We start from the raw sequence: 18112 nt of genomic DNA on the forward strand, positions 1-18112 counted from the left end.
ATTTATTTGTGAAACATTCATCTGTGAAATATAGGCTACAAAGAACACTGCATTTCGTTGGTCCCTTCCATTTTCTCTTCACGTTAACACGTTTTAATCCAAGCTGACCGCAATCGCTTTGTACTTGGAAAGCGAAAATGTGTCATATTGCTGGCCTTTTGATTTCCTCTGGAATTGCAACCATACACAGAACACACTGCAGGCATTTTTGCACACTTGAGTCTAAAATGGAAAACAATTGAACACCAAAATACCTAAACTAGGGTTGCCATATTTGATGATACACAATCCCTGACAAAATTTATCTCAGTTGCGTTAACCCAGTGGTTCCCAAACTTTTTCATTATTTTTTTTTGATTGCAGGTTTTTAGCTAGTTATGCAAAATTGCGCATAACAGTGATCCAAATCTGACATCACAGACAAGACAAAAAACATTACAATTGTGCGCGAACAATTGCATTTTTGTTAGTTGTCATGCAATAAAGCCTATTGTTTAGCAATGGAGACGGTCGATTCTCACTTTCATTTTGATTTAAACTTATTCAGTTGGACAAACTGACGCCAAATAAGAATATAGTATTACCTCCACCTTTTCGCGGTCCCCGCAAAATTGCCTCACGGACCCCTAAAGGCCGGTTTACACGACACGCGTTACTCGCAAATTAGGTGTTTCTTTTATTATACTGCGCGATACGCGACTAACGCCTGAAAAGCGTGTCGCGTCGTAATCTTCCTACGCGTGATGAGCGAAAAATTTGGGGCTCCTCTAAAATACGCAATCTACGCAATCTACGCAATCTACGCAATCTGTACGCAATCTACTTATAAAACGTATGCAACTTTTAAAAATGTTGACGGTTAGGGCTTTTAGGGTCTGGGTGAGGGTTTATAATAAAAATAACACTATAATTTAGTTTTAGATGTCCAGTTTGGGCTTAATATGTGTTGAGAGTGGTACTAAACACTGTATGGTACCGCATGTTAACACTTGTGAGAAAATTAGACCTGAAAGGCATCTGAAATTAAATTATAAAGTTATTTGTATCACAAACCCTCACCCTGACCCTAATAGCCCTAACCGTCAACATCTTAGTTAAATTTTTTTAGTAGATTGCGTATAGTTTGCGTAGATTGCGTAGATTGCGTAGATTGCGTATTTTAGAGTAGCCCAAAAATTTGCGCCTGTCGCCTTGTGCGCCTGATGACTGCCAGCTTTGTGTACTGTCGATTGGTTTGTGTCAAGTGTCTTTAATGTAACTACTGATCATCTTTTGATATACAGGTAATATGGATTTAGTTCAAGACGAACAGTTTATTTTGGAAGTTGAAAAATACCCAAATTTATATAATATTACACTTCATTCATATCGTGATAGAAAAAAACGGGAGAAAAGTTGGGAGGAGATTGCAAAGGCTTTTAATATTCAGGGTATGATAAAACTCATTTGTAGGTTCACTGAGCCGCAAACTTTTGGAAAAATACAGATAAAATTTATTTTCTAGACTCTGACAGAGTAAAGCAATGTATGTCTAGATCAGGGGTGGCTAACCTTCTACATACCATTCGCCAACTTTTTAACATACTGTGTTGGATGCGCCATAAATGTCTCGTAACCCCACCTTCTATGACTACTTCTTGTATATAGAGAGAAAGAGAAAGAGAAAGAAACAACTTTTGCATGAGAAGGATAGTAATAAGAACTATTAAGTAAAAAAATAACTCTGATAAACTATATATATATATAATTAATAGGGCTGGCTTACTTTATTTATTTATTAGTTTATTAATTTGATTTTCATGATTATCAAAAGAAGGCAATGCGCCCTTTCTAATCATGCAATGCGCCACGTTTGGCGCATGCGCCATAGGTTGGCCACCACTGGTCTAGATGGAAATCGATTAGAGACAAATATGTGAGAGAGAAAAGGAAGTTGGAAGAAAGTTTTAAAAGTGGTGCAGCAGCATCACATACAGCAGTTTGGCCAATATTTAATATTTTGGAGTTTATTTCTCCTTTTGTTCAGCCAAGAAGGTAGCATTTCAAAACATGTTTAAAATATTTGATGTTATTTGATGTACATGTTTAAATATAAGCAGGGGTCGGCAACCTTTTTTGCACTGCGGACCGGTTTTGAAAGTGAAATTTTATCGCGGACCGGTCTTCAAAAAACTACAAATATTTAGCAACAAAAACGCCAAAATTAGTTTATCATCCCCAGCATACATGGAAAATGTTTTATAGCATTTAAACTGAAAAAGTATACGGCCCGGTAACGAACTCCTCGCGGACCGGTACCGGACCGCGGACCGGCGGTTGCCGACCGCTGCCTCAAAGGACCCCGGACCCTAGTTTGAGAACCGATGCGTTAATAATTTTGCGATCCAAACACTTCTATTACGGAATAAATTTTGAATATTCGAAAGTCACACGGACGGCGACACGAGAAAACGTTAGATACGATACTCTGATCCTTGCCAATTAACTTTCTTTGAGGCTTCTGTTTTGTTAAGTTTATTAGGCTAAGCTCAGTACTCTTACTATCCTTAAAACAATAAGCACATGTATTAGGAGTCGCAAACCTTTACCACTCTAAAAACCGTTCGGGCCAATTTCACATAGAAAAAAACAAAACACTGGGAGTCACCTTTTTAAATTTGGAATAAAATGCCACTGTGAAAACGCTTTTCTGTCCTACGGCATTCGACTTTATGTTGTTAGTTAGTTCCTTGCATATTAGATACACAGTTAAAGCAAATGAAACTTCACACGTTCACACGTATCATCGAATGCTTTGTTTTCTTGAGCCGTGAATTTTTATTTGTGTATTTAACGCGTATAGTTAGACAACTAGTAACAAACAGGTATTGTTACGCGCGCACAAACACTGCAAAACGAAACAGTTAGCTTGTGCGTTAACATGCGCGCCGCCAGTTTACCTCTTTTACGCTTCATGGTATAGACGCGATTGCAGCTAACTACTAGAAACTTTTTCGGTTGGTACATTAATTTTATAGCATATATTTTGTTCTCTTAAAGTTCTGACTTTTAAGTACATTTTAACATTTCTCCCTGACGCAGATTTAAACACTAAATTCCCTGACATGTCAGGAAAAATCCTGACGTATGGCAACCCTAACCTAAACTGACTAACGTAATTGGCGTCGCAAAATGTTATACAACCACCGACTACAAACACGCTCCAAAGTTCCAAACAATGTTGGTACGAGGTGACGTCACATGACTTTTGAGCTAAGCAGTGGCGGCTCGTGCCTAAAATTTCTGGGGGCGCTGCTCCAATTTTTAGCCTTTATCGAACAAATATAAGTTGACAAAATATAGAAAAGCCACATTTCTAGTTTTCTAGTCATTGTTTTGTGTAGAAAAACAAGTAATACAAATCTTAATTAGCAACTCCATTGTGACGTAATGGTTGTTACGCAATAATGTACACGGGTGTAAACAGCAGACGGTATCATTGGGGAATTTTGTTTACTTGCACAGCGACGGGCCAAACTCAATAACATGCAGTAATAATGTGGCACAAAAACACACGTGACACAGACTCGAAACAAAGCGGTTGTAAATACGGTAAAACACAACAACAGTATAAAGAAAAAAATTATTAATAAATGAGTCGAAAAAGGTCGAAGTATTTCAAGTGGACAATATTTAAGTAAAACTGGTTATAACAATGACTACTAACTAACACACTTGCTATTCAGTCATTAATATGGTCATGTATCATTTAAGTACCTTATACCCACAATCAGCATTTTCAACATATTCTATTACACGTCACAGATTATAATTGCCACACAAAAAAATAGCCATAAAGCTTTTAATTTGTATCATAACTGACAAATTCAACAACCACATTACATTTGTGTCAGAACTTGTTTATTCAACATCTTTTCTTAATTTTTGTGTACAACTAGTAATTGTTTGTAAGTTTCTTAACTGCTAAACTTGCTGCATTATTTGGTGGCAAATAGCTTATAATTCCTTTTTTGAAGTACAAAACTCTGCAAGCTCTGAAAATTACAACACTCTCACTTAAATTTAAAACATATTATTAAACCTTGTACTTCTATTTTACAACCAAAATGAATCATAAAGGTATAGTTTAAGCAAAATAATAGATAGCTTCTTCCTTGATTTCCAAATGACAACCAAGAAACTGTTTTTTTTCTTCTATTTAGTGCTATCACTGCAAGTCTTTTTGGAAATAATGGTGTTCCTTAGAAAAGTTTGCATCCTTTTCAGTGTTGACATCCTTTTCAAGAACCGTTTTGCCTTTGAGAGACTCATGGAAATTGCTGGCTAACTGGCTTTTCCTTTTTTCAGTAACTTTTCTAACAACAAGATATGTTTGGTGGTCACTACTATCTCCCCTGTAGAATGTTCATTCTTAAGAAACATTTCCTGTGAAGCAATTTAGGAGCTACTGTTTAAAGAAACATAACATTTCCATTATATCAATACACAAGATTGCACTTGGTTACAAATACTGTCCACATGGTGTGTTAAGAAACCAAAACTTGAAATTGTCATCACTAAGGTATTTCAAAATTCCTGTTGCTTGTGTTGTCATCACTAAGGTATTTCAAAATTCCTGTTGCTTGTGCAGTTGTTTGTTCTGCATTTAATATTACCTGAATTTCAGTGAGGCATTTAACTTCACAGTGTGAGTAGTTCTTGTGGTTGCTTATTCCTGCAAGTGTTAGATGACCTTTTTCTTTTTCAAGGTGGTAGATACACTTTCTAATTCAATGATAACTGCAAAAACCGAAGCCCACTTACAGTCATCTTAAAAATTCACGACTAACCTTCAAACAAATAAATTAAAACATGTCAAAAAAATCGTTTCACTGTACTCACTGTCGAACTTAGAATATAGCAAACGGGTTTGGTTTTGGAGCACAATATAGACCCGGAACAGACAACACAACTACAGCGGCCGGTTCACACGCTGCGTGATTGGTGGAGCTGCACGAACCGCAGCACCCAGTCGCCTATTTCGCCCGGCATGTAGCTTTTCCAAGTGCGCATGCGCACAAGTGCAAAACGTCATGAAACGTCACGATTCGTCATGAAACTGGAGCTGCAGTTCCACCATAGATAACATATTAATGCCACAAATTTTTTTTTTAAATGAAAAAAATGCCGATCAAGGCGGAAATTATACTTATAAAAATTATACTTAGGAATAAAAAAATAAGTATCATGAAAGTTATCTGTATTATTGTGGTAGGAATATTAGGTGAAAATATCTAGGGGGTGCTGCAGCTCCGCAGCACCCTAGCACGAGCCGCCCCTGGAGCTAAGTGACAAATATCCGCAAGGTGTCAGTGTTTATAGATTTAAAACGTAAATATTTGACTTGTAACTTGTGCGGCTTTGTATGTCAAAATACATTTTTAGGATGTTGAAATTACAGACTGTATCAGGCGCTGAAAAATAGACAGAAACGTATTATTTAACCTTTGACGCACCCTAAGGAACTTTAAAATAAGAATACTGTAGCCCAGGGGTCGGTAACCCTTTTTGCACTGCGGACCGTTTTGAAACTGAAATTTTATCGCGGACTGGCCTTCAAAAAACTACAAATATTCAGCAATGAAAACGACTAAATTAGTTCATCATCCCCGGAGTACATGGGCAAAATGTTTTAAAGTATCTGGTCTAAAAACGTATACGGCCCGGTACAAGAAACATCTCGCGGACCGGTACCGGGCCGCTGACCGGCGGTTGCCGACCACTGCTGTAGCCCATTAAAAATAAGACATAGATGAATCCCTTAGAACAGGGGTGGGCAACCTACGGCCCGCGAGCAACTTTGGAGCGGCCCGCGACACGTATTTTATTTTGATCGGCAGGACGGAATGTATGTGTCAAAGCCCATTTTTATGCCAAAGTGTTGTTACATTACACGTTCATAGTTATTAGTTTATTACTAAGAATAGGAATTGTTACGTACAAAGACCAAATCATTGTGTGTTTGACTTTGCCTAGCACTACTATGTTGTTGCATGATCATCGTTGCGGCCCGCCGCCGCAATATATCGCTACTTTTTGGCCCGCGCATGCAAAAAGGTTGCCCACCTATGCCTTAGAACAGGGGTGGGGAACCTACTTAGTACTGCGGGCCGCATGAATTGCACAACATTTTCGGGCGGGCCAATAATTTTTTATGTTCAAATTCCGTGTAATGTTCAAATTCCGTGTAATAATACCCTAAGCACACAAGTGATTTAAAATTTCATCGCTCCAGATTTGATTTTTTCTTTGCTGTTACTTGTTTGCAACAAACAAGGCTTTATCACCTAATTCGACTAAAATTTGTCTATTCTTTCTGGAACACCCTAGCTCCATTTAAAACTAACACCACGTGGCAAATGGTTACTGGAAGAAAAGACAATCGAGTGACTGTTACGTCACAAATACAGCAAGTGGTTGAACGTGTGGCAATTTTAATAAGTTTGGCGTCAAATGAAGAAACGTCGAAGTCTTTTCAAGTAAATATTTGTACATAAACATTTTATTATTGTTTTTTTATGCTACGTTTTATGCTGTACTTTCACAAAATTGTGACGCGGGCCACTTTCAAAAGGCAAGCGGGCCGCAGGTTCCCCACCCCTGCCTTAGAATAAGAACGTAATGTGAAAACATATATTTTTATTATAAGCCGTAAAGATGTGTAAACTCGGAATATTTGTATAGAGGTCGATTTTGAAAGTTCAAGCGGACCGATTGTTGTGAAATTATACGACACATACGAACCGCTTATTATAAGAGCTAATTAAGGCGCTTCACACACACTTTATATCGAATCTCACTGAATAGTCGCATTTGAATGTACTAATTCATTCTTCAATATGGCCGACTATCAAAAATGTTCAGTTTGACCGACAATAACCGTTTGTTGCATTGACACCGAAAATAAAAAATGTCTATGATGTCTATGGGTCGTATCTTTGCTCGCGCTGTGTTGCCTAGCAACAGTCTAGTCGTGTTCGTAGTGTTGACTGTTGACAAAAAACTGGTTGATTCCTGGAGAACAACCGGGCCAAGTCGTTTTGTTTATTTGTAAAAGATTTTGTTTACTCTTTTGCCGCTGCTATTTTCTCGGATACAGCAAGTAAAACTACATAAAGAGCATTTTTTTAGGGAAGCTAACGTGGCAAAATGCCTGTATTAAGTGAAATGCATAAACCTCCTATTCAAGAGCAGATATCAGAAATAGCTAAAAAGATACAGCTTTTAGGTGAGTGGTTTATATTGATTGAATATTTTGATCAATAAATTTTAAACTAATGTGTAACTAAGGACGTAGTATTTTGAGGTTATTATTATGTCGATAATGTCTAAGCTGCTTTTTATAAAAAACTTTAAAATATAAATCAAAAATTCTACAGAGGGTGATCGCAAAGCATATTATGAGAGTTCACAATGGTCAATCAAAAAGAACCGTGACATCATTTCTCAAATGAGGCAGGAAAACAAAAGTTTGCACAAGAGTTTGGCTGATGTTTTAGCTGTAAGTGCAAAATAAAAGTACTTCAACAAGTTATGAAGCTAAACATATGTGCAAACTGTTATAGTTTTTGTAAAGCAGACTTCAGTTTTGAAAAAGACAAATCCTGTAAATTACTTTTGCTCTCATTAGCTGAAACTGTTAATCATTTAGATACTGTATTGACAGTACACATTTTTGACATAGTTGCAAATTTACACTTCCTTAGCTGATGCAATATTGCTATGACATTATTCTGTGGAAATATGCATAGTTCTCTTTGGTAGTCCAGAAAAAAAAAACTTTTCCATAAAAGTTTGGTACTTCAAAATATTTGTTTAAACTCATTTCGTTTGTCCAAAATTTCTGATTAGGTGGATTGCAAGTAACTAGATTTTTTTCAAACAAATAATGGACAAGGTTTGGAACAGGGGTCAGCAACCCCTGGCACGCCTGCCAAACGTTGGCATTTGAGGTCATTAACACACGGAAACAACAAGTAAATTGGCATGCGTCGACTGAAAGGTTGCCGACCCCTGGTTTGGAATTTACAGTTCTGTTCTAGAAGAACAGGATTCCTGATTAACCTGATTTGTTGGTACATTGTGTTTTTTTTATGTTTTATGACATATGATGCTCTCGATATTTGTATGTATCTGTTTGGAAAGATATTTTTACATATATATTACCTGTACCTGTATAGAGAATACAACATATCTTTCTTCTCAAACTCAACCTGTTATTTCTGTTAGGGAGATGATAAAGTTATTGATCAAGCCTTTCAAGGACGTCATGTGGAGAGAGCTGCTCTTCGAAACAAAACTGGGAAAATGGCCTTGTCTATTGTAGACCAAAAGGTACAATAATAACACTGTTTTCTAAAGCTAATTATGGGTATCCTATCCTGAAGGGAACACATTTTGAGTTTACTTCTTTTGTTTGTTTTTTTTACTTTTTTTTCTTCCCTTCCTTTTGTCCACACTCTTTTGCCATGATATGTTTGATGAGTTGGGGTGAAACTTTTACAGGTGGTAGATATAGTCATGTAGATTTGCTGTATATTATGTTTGGCTTGATAACACTAGTATTCACCCCACCAACCCCCAAAAGCTACACCTTTTTCATACATTTTATTTGGTGCTGGGTACCACAACGAAAAGATCCTGTTGTGTAATAGTCTAAAAAAGGAAACTGAACATGATTATGTTACTTCTGTTTGTGATCTACTTCGATAACATGGTTGCTGTTTGTACAGATGGGATGTTAACATCCTTATGACTTCCAAAGAATTAACGGTTGCCGCTCAAAACACCGCTAGTAGTCATAAATTTAAATATTGGCAAATTGTGAAAAAGTTTTTCAGGAATGGCAGTTTGGTCATTGTGGTTTGGTATTTTATTAGTTTGGGTGTAGAACCCTCCATCCGTTACCCCACTAGCCACCTAGATGGGTGAATTTTTTAGCAATGGAATTCGGACAGCTTCTAGAGTTTGCCAATCATAGGGGGCAATTGTTGTGTTTCACCTTGTACCTACAAAAATTTACATAGTATGGTTAATTGAGCATAGTGCCAATCACTGTCTTTGACTTACAGCACCAAATGTTTTGGTTACCACTTTAAATGCGTTATTTACAAATTTGCATGTGTGGGGACCCATGAGTTTCTGCTTGCAGAAATAAAGTAAGGTTATAAAAAACAGTGGAAAATGTGGGACCCAATATAAAACAAGTGTGGGGAATATATTAGCGTTTCAAAATAGGTCATAGTGTATGTGCAATGACTAAATGTGCTAAGCCACCCTTTTAGTATTTATAATATTTTTTGTTACTTTATCTTTGAAATTCCATTTTTGTTAAGGTTTGTGATAACAAGAAGCGTTTAAATGCACTGAAGTCTACAACAGAAGCTAAACGAAAGAAGCTCCATGAACTTCAAACTCAACATGATCAAATGCTAAAAGATGCCTCAGCTGCTGTGGAGATGGATAAGGGAGAGAGTGATTCAGCACAAGTTTGTTGTTTTGTTTCATATTAAAAGTAAATTTATTAAAAAAGGACTCCAACTCATGTTTAACAAAGCAAAAAAATAAATTTATCAATTATTATTAACTGCTGGTTACTTGTTATTCAAGTGCTTTCTGAACATCATAAAATTACTTTTTAAATTGTTATTTTTCAAGCACTTACGCCAGCTGGAAAACAGACTGGATAAGGCTAGGTTGAAGTGTCAAGAAGCAGAACACATCAGCAAAGTGTATGAAAAAATCAAATCACATTTGCAACAAGTACATAAAACTTATAGATTATATAAATTAAGGTTAAAATATGTTTGATTTGCCTTTTACTTCTACTAGGAGAGCCTCACTTTTCACAATCAACTTGATCTACAAGAAGTGGAGATACTTAAAACCAGACAAGAATTAGTTGAGGTAAAATCAATGTATGCTGATGCACAAGTGGCCAGAGATGATGCAAAGGAAGAATTGGCAAGACATGAAGACATTGTGTATAGGTAACAAATTGTCATGATTGTTTTAACAAAATGATTGGTGTAGTTTTTGTACATTGCTAATAAATTTAGAGAAAGAAAGGAACGGGAATTGGCACTTGCGGAACTAAAAACTCAGGCAGAAGAAAAGAAAGCTCATGCTGAGAGGGTGGAAAGAAGGGTAACTTTGCTCTGTGCTTCACTATTACATGTCATACATAGCAGTGGATCCAACATGACCCTAATGTTCATTTCACTTGGGGTGTCAAATCCTAAGATATGCATGTAATCTTGCCATTTCCTTGAAATGAAGCAGGGGTATGTTTGAAACTATGGCCCGAAGCATAACTTAGATTAATTCCATTTGGAAATGGTGACATTAAATTAATGCTACCTTCAAAAGTTCTCCGAGATAAAACAAATTGACACTATAATATGACTCAGTTTAAAAAGTAAACAAGAAAAATGCTCAAATTAATAACATGGCAATATGGCAGCTGCAACGAGCTGCTTTGCAAGATCAAGACTTGGGTCAGGATGGAAGTAGGCCAATGCTGACAGAGGAAGAGCAGGAAAGAAAAATTACTAGCTATGAAGAGGCCTTCCTTCGCATCAAAGAAGCTACCGGTGTTTCAGGGACACAGGTAAGTAAAAATAAAAATCACCACAAAATGGGTGTAAAGTAAAATCTTCATTTAACATTACTGAAACATGCATTTAAAACGAAATATTATTTTCAGGAAGTTGTTGCTAGGTTTAAATCACAAGGTGATACCCAACACCATCTTGATGATTTAAAGAAAGAAAACAATAAGCAACTTGAAAGATTGCAGGAAGACAAATTTAAGTTGCAACAGGAATATGAGGAAATGAAATATTCTGGGGAGGCAAAGCTATCCAGGTATTGTCTGACAGACTATTTCTCTTCATGTCATAGCTTCTTTCTGTTGTATCATTGTGGATTTACTACACAGTGGTCAAAAAATGCTTGAAGAGTTTGAGCAGCACTTAAAAGAACAAGAAGTGAGAAGAGATGAAGCTTCTGAAAAATTGGAACGGGCAAGTCATGTTCTTGTCAGTGTAAAAGCGGGAGTGGAACATCTTGCTGATAAACTTCAGCATCTTAAAGTTGTAAGTTTTTTTTACTGAAACGGCCAATTTACATGAAAGTAATAATTTATCAATTATTTATTTTAAACAATTCTTTTAGACTAAAAGCCATGTTCCGACAGCCCATTTGTCACCATCCTCTGATGAGTATGTTCTTGATTTGTTGTCTGTATCAGAGGAGAAACTACTCAAACTCCTGGAAGATCTGGATGGTCGGGAATTGTTAGATATTCTGCGGCAAATGGAAGAGGAAGAGGTTTGCTAAATTGAAAGTTATCAAAATAAATATGAAGCATATGTTAAAAAGTTCATTTTTTTTAAGTTTCATTCCAGCATAGAAAACAAACTTCCTTCTTACAATGTAAGAATCCCACTTCCAGCCACCCACAAACATGATGCATATGAAGGTGATGTTTATTGTTTATATTTTTAGTTTTGTAGAGTTTGATTTATGACCTTAAGATATGAACGTGGGTTGTTTTGCATATCACTTCTAGTTTTAATTTATTTCTAGTTGTTTTATTTTTTATCCTTTCAATATTTTCAAAGCAAAAGTGAAGCGTTTTGGCCTTTATGATTTACATCAATGAGATTTTTTAGAGCCTGGAAACTATTGTTAGCGCTTATATGCGAATAATAGCAATTATCTGTACCTTAACGTTACTTGGTGCAGCTTTTGAAAAAAAAACCCTTGATGAAACAGATTAATGAAGTTTTACAGTGAGGGCAGGTTTTTTTTAAGGTTTGGTTTGGGTGACCGCTAAGTAGTTTTAAGAGACTGCAAGTGTTTCATTTAAATACCAAAAAATAGCCATATTTGCTTAAACGAATTATTTATTAGGCTACTGGCAGTGCACAATCACATTGATCGTAGGCTATATTCGTATTATCGACAAGACATAGCGAGAAACAACCATTACTTTTCTACTGTAGTTGCAAGTCCAAATTTTGGGAAACCGCTGGAGAAATTTGGGGGACCGTTTCGGTCCCCCAAAACACCTTAAAAAAACACTGAGTGAGGGCATTGCAAAAGCTACTTTAGACCGTTTCAGCTAGCCCCAAGTTTTTCGCTATATTAATTACAACACATACAATCGGCAATTCTTATAAAGATTCGGTTTCGGTCGATTAATTGGTTGCGATTCGGCCGAAACCGAATCTTTGTAAAAATGGTCGATTCGGCCGAACACTCGGTACGTTTCTAGATACAACTGTTTTGATTATTGAAATGATGCCGTTAACATACATTCCAGAAGAAGAAAAAAGACAGATTTGAAGGTTTAATACGTCGTCACACACACGAGTAGAGAGCCTGATTTGGTAAACATGAATCTTGCCTCACAAACAAAAATATGCCAACTTCTACTTCCACTTTTACAACAAATTAAGCAAAATGCAACAAACACATGTAATAACAAAGTTGTAAGTTTTCAGACGGAATGTGTAAATTTATGTTTTACCTTCACCCAGATGATGACGAAAGCGGCGATGACGACACATCGGCACCGACCCGCGTGGACTTAAAGAGAAGATCGCAAATGATCATCGATTCGAAAATGAAGAAAGGGCGAAGTCGGCCAAGAAAAAAGAAGGGAGGAAAGATGTAGGGGCTGAAATGCAAAGCTAATCCCAGTTTGGGGAAAAGCAGGTGGTCGATGTTTGGTTTTGCTTGACACTGTACATTAGCTTTTTATACTGATTACGATACCACGAAATATCCGTAAATATGTTCTTTATGGTAATGACAAACCTGGCATCTAAACAAACACAGAGTTAAAGCAGATGTTATTGCATTGTATTAACGCACTGTTGTAGTCAATGTTGTGTTTAAATAAGCTTGATTTGAATTGTTTATTTAAAGATATTTTACATGATTTTTTTCATGTTTTATGTAATGTTGAATTTGGCTAGATGTGATGAGTGGTTTGTTTAGAATATTGGTGTGAGCACCAAATATTTAATTGGATTTGGAATTTGAACTTTTTGAGCTTTAGAATTTTAAGTTAAATGCATCAATTGTCTTGTAAATTATCAAAATAAAACCTTTATTGAATTGATTTGAAAAAGTGGCGGTATGTGGTTACAATATTAAACGTTGTATTGCACTTGTGAAGTCTGCATACATAGTGGTTCCAAATAAGGCAAGATCAGCCGCCGATTAAAAACATTGACATATCACTTGTATAGTCCCGGGGAAAACACTTAACGGTATCCTTTGTTTGACAGTAATGAAATCGGTGTTGTACTCAAAGCTGAAAAAATTTATTGACACAAAAATAAAAACACGTAGCAAAATTTCACAGCAAAATAAAAACCAAATATTTTTAGCTAAATGATCTTCGCTCAAGTGGTGTGCTAGTTATGTCAACATGCAACTTTTCAGCTTGGGCAATAGCAATCGCTACAGATTTTCTTCGTCCTGATCTTGCCGATACTGAAGAGTCTTCGTCTTGGGCCGTTGGAGGTTTTAAACTATGCCATCTTGCCAACGGTTTGTTTGCAGCCTGTGAAAGCATTTCCTTCCAGTGGTTGCGTTCTTCATCATCGCTGGAAACTAAAAAAGCGTTTGTTTTCTTCTTAGTATGGCAACTAACAAATGCAGACAGACCGAGCTTTTATTGGGGCTAAAATGGACTCGGTGTCTATCGACGTTATCATATAAGTGAGGTTATTTCCAAATATTTTTGGCACACAAAGGCAATGTTCTGAATGTTTGTATTAAATCAGCGGTTCCCAAACTGGGGTCCGCGGTCCTTTAGGGGTCCGTGAGGCAATTTTGGGGGGACCGCAAGGCGGGTAAAGTAATTCTATGATCTTATTTAGCGTCAGTTTGTGCCACTGAATAAGTTTAAATCAAGAGAATTGAGAAATCGACTGTCTCCGTTGCTAAACAATAGCCTTTATTAAATGACAACTATCAAAAATGCAATTGTTCGCGCACAATCGTACTGCTTTTTGTCTTGTCTGTAATGTCACAAGCTGTGTTTAGATCAGGGGCGGGCAACTTCTCCATTCGGCGGGCCTGATATGGGAAAATGAAGTACTTGGCGGGCCGGATTCCTGAATCGATACATTAATCGCGTATTTATCCAGTGATTTAAAACGGATTTTTGACCACCTAACCAGGGTTGGGGAACCTTTTTGTTTATGAAGGCTACCAAACGATTTATCGACACTCGTGTAGGCCGCATAGACTATTTCCCAGGCCAAGGACAGTGATGTTCAAACTTTTTGACTTACAGAATGGTCGTTTTGCTATTTCCTCGTAGTTTGTAGGACTTACGGTCCAAGCTAATTAAAGTTCCTCACTACATTTTCATCTTCACTACAACATTCAGGATTTATTTAACCTAGAAATTGCTGAACCTGGAGTTTTTGGTAGTCCTATGGAAATCGCTTTATGTACCACTATGGGACCATGGGTCTTGTTTGAAAACCGCTGCCCTGGAACTAATCAAAAAATAATCTGCAATAAAATCAAAAATACGTTTCTGTCTATTTTTTTCAGCGCCTGGTGCAGTCGGTTATATCAACATCTTAAAAATGTATTTTGCCATCGAAGGCCGCACTTAGTGCCCTAAAAGGCCGCAGGTTCCCCACCCCTAAACTAGGCTATACGTGTGGAAACAAATGAAACCGTTAAAGTAGGACATCCGGCCCGCGGGCCGTATGTTGCCACCCCTGGTGGTTTAGATCATTATTATGCGCAATTTTGCATAACTAGCGAAAATCCTGCAATCAACTTTCGTTTTTCTGAAATACACATTCCAGCTTAAGGATCGCGAGCCCTCGAAATAAATAATGAAAAAGTTTGGGAACCACTGTATTAAATGCTCTAGCACGAATTAAAGAAATAAATAGTTGTTGTTTTTACCTGGTCCAAGTTCAACCTGCCCGAGGTAACTGTTGTGACCCAACTTAAATTCATGAACTACGAAGCAGATGACACGGATGTCGCTAGACTGGATTATGTCGTTTGACAAGTTAAAAGTTAAGGCTTGATTGAACACTGGATTGTTGGAGGAAGAAATGACGGATGTTTTCTTTTTCTTTATTCTTTGTCCAGCCTTTAGAACACACACTTTCACATAGGCATCTGAACACAACAATAGGTTTAAATGTATAAACAACAGATGATTTGAAAAAAATGTGATTTGTGAAATAATATGTCAAAACTCTGACAAACTGGTAAGGTGATTGTAAGTATACGAAAACTACTCTAAAAGGTCACGCTTATACCTGGTAGATTTTTTTTTCCTTCTGGCGATTGTAGGTATCTTGCTTTTTGCACAGCAATAGTAAGTTTTTCTGCGCTTGGCAGATAAGAAAGAGCAAGCATAAGATCACCGCAACGATTGTTGTCCTGCTTAAATCACACCAGTTAGTTGATGATTATGTGCCATTTTTAAGTCACATTGGACGTATTTACCGATGGTAAGCGAACTTCGCTTGTTTCAAACGGTTTCCATAAATCAACAATTCTAGTCATTTGAAAGTCGATCGCTGAAAGATCAATTTTTATTAGACCTGTACACTCATCCCTTGAAAATTGATCAAAATCATACGATCGTATTTCCAGTGTTTTGCTCTACAAAAAGAAATATGTCAAGTAGAGCCAAAACACTTTGCACAAATTTAATAATATGCCATGTACTGCAATTTCTTCTGTTTCAATTCGGAACACGAATGTTTCCTCAAATTCGGGATTTGTCGTTTTGCGATGAACCCTGCTTTTTCTTGGATTTCCAGGTAACAGACAAACTGTTACGTAAGGGTCTGTTGTTCCACTAAAATCCTGCACTTGAAGGTTCCTTGCCTGCATGTAAATGATCGATGTCATCTTTACCAGGTTTGCACTGTGTTACAGAACCTTTATACCTGAATCACTTTCACTGTTAATACTTCTAATTCCAGATTGTGTTCCAAAGAAAAATGTAACATGGGTTTGTCTTCGCTTGGGTCCAACTCAAGGCTTGGGTTTCGCTCCTTCTGAAACTGGATTTGCAATGATTTTATTAAACAAATTAACCTAAATAAAACTAACCCACCTTGTACATCTTGGGATCTATTTGCCTCATGTCGATTGGCATTTGCATTGAACTGCGTCTGCGGGATCCAGCTGCAATATTCCAATATATTTAAAAAAGTCATAAAAGTATGAAATAAAACAACAGCAAAAGTCTCGATAAATTATAATTACCAATTGTTTGATGAAATGATGGTGATTTTGGTGGCGATGCCATAGTTGGCGAAAAATGGAGCCCATCAACCATATCTATAGCAAAGACACAGAAAAAAAGTACTAATACATTACAAAACTATAAATAGTCTCACCTGTAGATTCACGATGTTGAGTTTCCATTTCACTGCTCCCTGCCTGTATTTCTTCAGGTATTACCTGTTGAAATTGTCTAGTTACCTTGTGTTGCAAATAGTTTACATCCAATATTTGTTTGTCAAAGCAACATTTGTTGTACCATGTAAGTAATTTTGAATGGTACCTGATATGAAAGTTCCACCTTTTTCAACTCAAACGAACTAGAATATGAGGGAAATGCAGGACTTGATTGGCTGGTTAATGGCACGACCAACGTTTGTTCCGATGACGACTGTAAGTGTTGAGCTTCATTAAAACTTGTTGCAGGTTTCAAATCAGAGTTAGTGACGACTGATTGGTGTGTTTGTAAGTTGTTGGAGGGATTTCTCGAATAATTCATTCCACTGTTTTCGAGAGAGCGACTCTTGCTTATTCCGTCAGTCGTGCCGTACGAAGAGTCTTCCTGCTTATAAAACTCAATACTTGGCTTTAGAAATCCTGTTTCTGTTGTTTTTTTGCTGTTCTCTTTTGTTTGGCCAACGGGAGTTGTTTGAACAAATGTTGGATTGGATATTGGATTATAAACAAGCTCTTGTGAAGTTTCGTTGGCTTCTAAAACAAACACATTTTGAAACTCAACAAAAAGGCTATAAAATTAACGACCACGCTTCTGCTTAAAATACATGTTCTTCAACGTTCTTGTGCTCTTTTGCACTAAAAAAACTACATGTAACGACATAACGGCGTGCGGTTATTTCCTCGCCATAATACATGTGTAGTAGAAATCCTCGAGCTCGTGTAAATTTACATTTGACACGTGACATATTTACTACGGGCATTTCATCTGTCGCTGTTTTTATTCGAGTGCTGTACAATCAATCCTGTATACCTGTATTGATCGAAAATGATGGTGGACGAACATAGTCTATGTGCCCACATTATCGAAGACTTATACCTCTTACCTGAATTTTCTGTAACGGGGTGCTTTTGAAACTTAAGCGCCTGTCCCCTTTTTCTCCCCTTTTTGCTTAAATCCACTGTAAATCTAAATGCAAACAAAGTTTGCAAACAAAATATCATTTTCCGACAGAAAAAACAAAAACTTGACCAACCTGACTTTATCGTCGGAGAGCAAAGCATCATTTTTGTTTTCCTTGAAGCAAAACAGTTTTCGCCGATAACAACAACAGATACACAGTGCTACTACAATGAACGAGATGATGGGCAGGACAATGTAGAGTGCAAGTTGATCAGGTGGCAGAGCAATTACTGACATTGCAGTTATTGATCACAAACATTGATTTAAATTGTTGTTGCTGTATAGTTACCCTTTTACTGCATACCTGGAACAAAAAGTTTAACCTTTTGCTTCAAACCTGAAATAAAGGAATTATATGCTTAATAAATATATGTGAAGCTCAGTAGTTTACTAACTACACCGATAACTACATAAATAGCATATATTGACGCATTGCGTAACTTTCCTACAGCAGAAAGAAAAATCATAGCTTTAATGTACCAATTGACTACATGCAATGTTGAGCGCAGATGAAAAATTCGTGTACGCTCGTCGAGGCTGCACCGCAGCAGCGCGAACACACATAAAAATTTAATAGGTTGGCCTAGCGTGGTAAGACATGCCAATACACGCATAACGTGTGATTTTACTGGGTTACTGGAG

At 37.0% G+C, this 18112-nt stretch overlaps 3 protein-coding genes across 4 annotated transcripts; 2 read left to right on the plus strand and 1 right to left on the minus strand.

Moving 5' to 3' along the window:
- The first annotated feature begins 757 nt into the window (after window positions 1-757).
- LOC145204778 (uncharacterized) lies at window positions 758-2060 on the plus strand. Its single transcript, XM_080077371.1, has 2 exons — window positions 758-1498; window positions 1871-2060. The coding sequence occupies exons 1-2, from the start codon at window positions 1289-1291 to the stop codon at window positions 2036-2038; spliced, it is 378 nt and encodes a 125-aa protein (XP_079933497.1). The 5' UTR covers window positions 758-1288; the 3' UTR covers window positions 2039-2060.
- Window positions 2061-7010: 4950 nt separating this feature from the next.
- LOC145205013 (outer dynein arm-docking complex subunit 3-like) lies at window positions 7011-13223 on the plus strand. The gene is made up of 13 exons (XM_080077635.1): window positions 7011-7267; window positions 7419-7540; window positions 8269-8373; window positions 9375-9527; window positions 9697-9801; window positions 9871-10028; window positions 10098-10185; window positions 10502-10648; window positions 10745-10905; window positions 10979-11135; window positions 11215-11370; window positions 11437-11521; window positions 12585-13223. The coding sequence occupies exons 1-13, from the start codon at window positions 7189-7191 to the stop codon at window positions 12719-12721; spliced, it is 1653 nt and encodes a 550-aa protein (XP_079933761.1). The 5' UTR covers window positions 7011-7188; the 3' UTR covers window positions 12722-13223.
- A 134-nt stretch (window positions 13224-13357) lies between these two features.
- Window positions 13358-17801, minus strand: LOC145205011 (synaptotagmin-6-like). Of its 2 annotated transcripts, none has more exons than XM_080077634.1 (12): window positions 17544-17801; window positions 17394-17476; window positions 16616-17040; window positions 16449-16512; window positions 16315-16389; window positions 16163-16233; window positions 15993-16109; window positions 15769-15930; window positions 15544-15702; window positions 15354-15477; window positions 14989-15210; window positions 13358-13668 (listed from the first exon to the last, which is right to left on the minus strand). In XM_080077634.1, the coding sequence occupies exons 1-12, from the start codon at window positions 17705-17707 to the stop codon at window positions 13439-13441; spliced, it is 1896 nt and encodes a 631-aa protein (XP_079933760.1). In that variant the 5' UTR covers window positions 17708-17801; the 3' UTR covers window positions 13358-13438. The 2 variants fall into 2 exon arrangements, with proteins under 2 accessions (XP_079933760.1, XP_079933759.1); XM_080077633.1 differs by having other exon boundaries at window positions 16616-17043.
- Window positions 17802-18112: the final 311 nt, after the last annotated feature.

The sequence above is a fragment of the Phallusia mammillata genome, chromosome 8 (genome assembly GCF_965637545.1).
Source record: "Phallusia mammillata chromosome 8, kaPhaMamm4.hap1.1, whole genome shotgun sequence".
In the NCBI taxonomy this organism is placed as follows: Eukaryota; Metazoa; Chordata; class Ascidiacea; order Phlebobranchia; family Ascidiidae; genus Phallusia; species Phallusia mammillata.

Coding starts and splice junctions, on each gene's coding strand:
- LOC145204778 (XM_080077371.1), top strand. CDS start 1,289: ATGGATTTAGTTCAAGACGAACAGTTTATTTTGGAAGTTGAAAAATAC. Junction 1,499..1,870: donor AAATACAGATAAAATTTATT/TTCTAGACTCTG, acceptor CATGCGCCATAG/GTTGGCCACCACTGGTCTAG.
- LOC145205013 (XM_080077635.1), top strand. CDS start 7,189: ATGCCTGTATTAAGTGAAATGCATAAACCTCCTATTCAAGAGCAGATA. Junction 9,528..9,696: donor GAGAGAGTGATTCAGCACAA/GTTTGTTGTTTT, acceptor TTATTTTTCAAG/CACTTACGCCAGCTGGAAAA. Junction 11,371..11,436: donor GGCAAATGGAAGAGGAAGAG/GTTTGCTAAATT, acceptor ATTTTTTTTAAG/TTTCATTCCAGCATAGAAAA.
- LOC145205011 (XM_080077633.1), bottom strand. CDS start 17,707: ATGTCAGTAATTGCTCTGCCACCTGATCAACTTGCACTCTACATTGTC. Junction 15,478..15,543: donor GCGAAGTTCGCTTACCATCG/GTAAATACGTCC, acceptor TGATTTAAGCAG/GACAACAATCGTTGCGGTGA. Junction 15,211..15,353: donor AGGAAAAAAAAATCTACCAG/GTATAAGCGTGA, acceptor TGTTGTGTTCAG/ATGCCTATGTGAAAGTGTGT.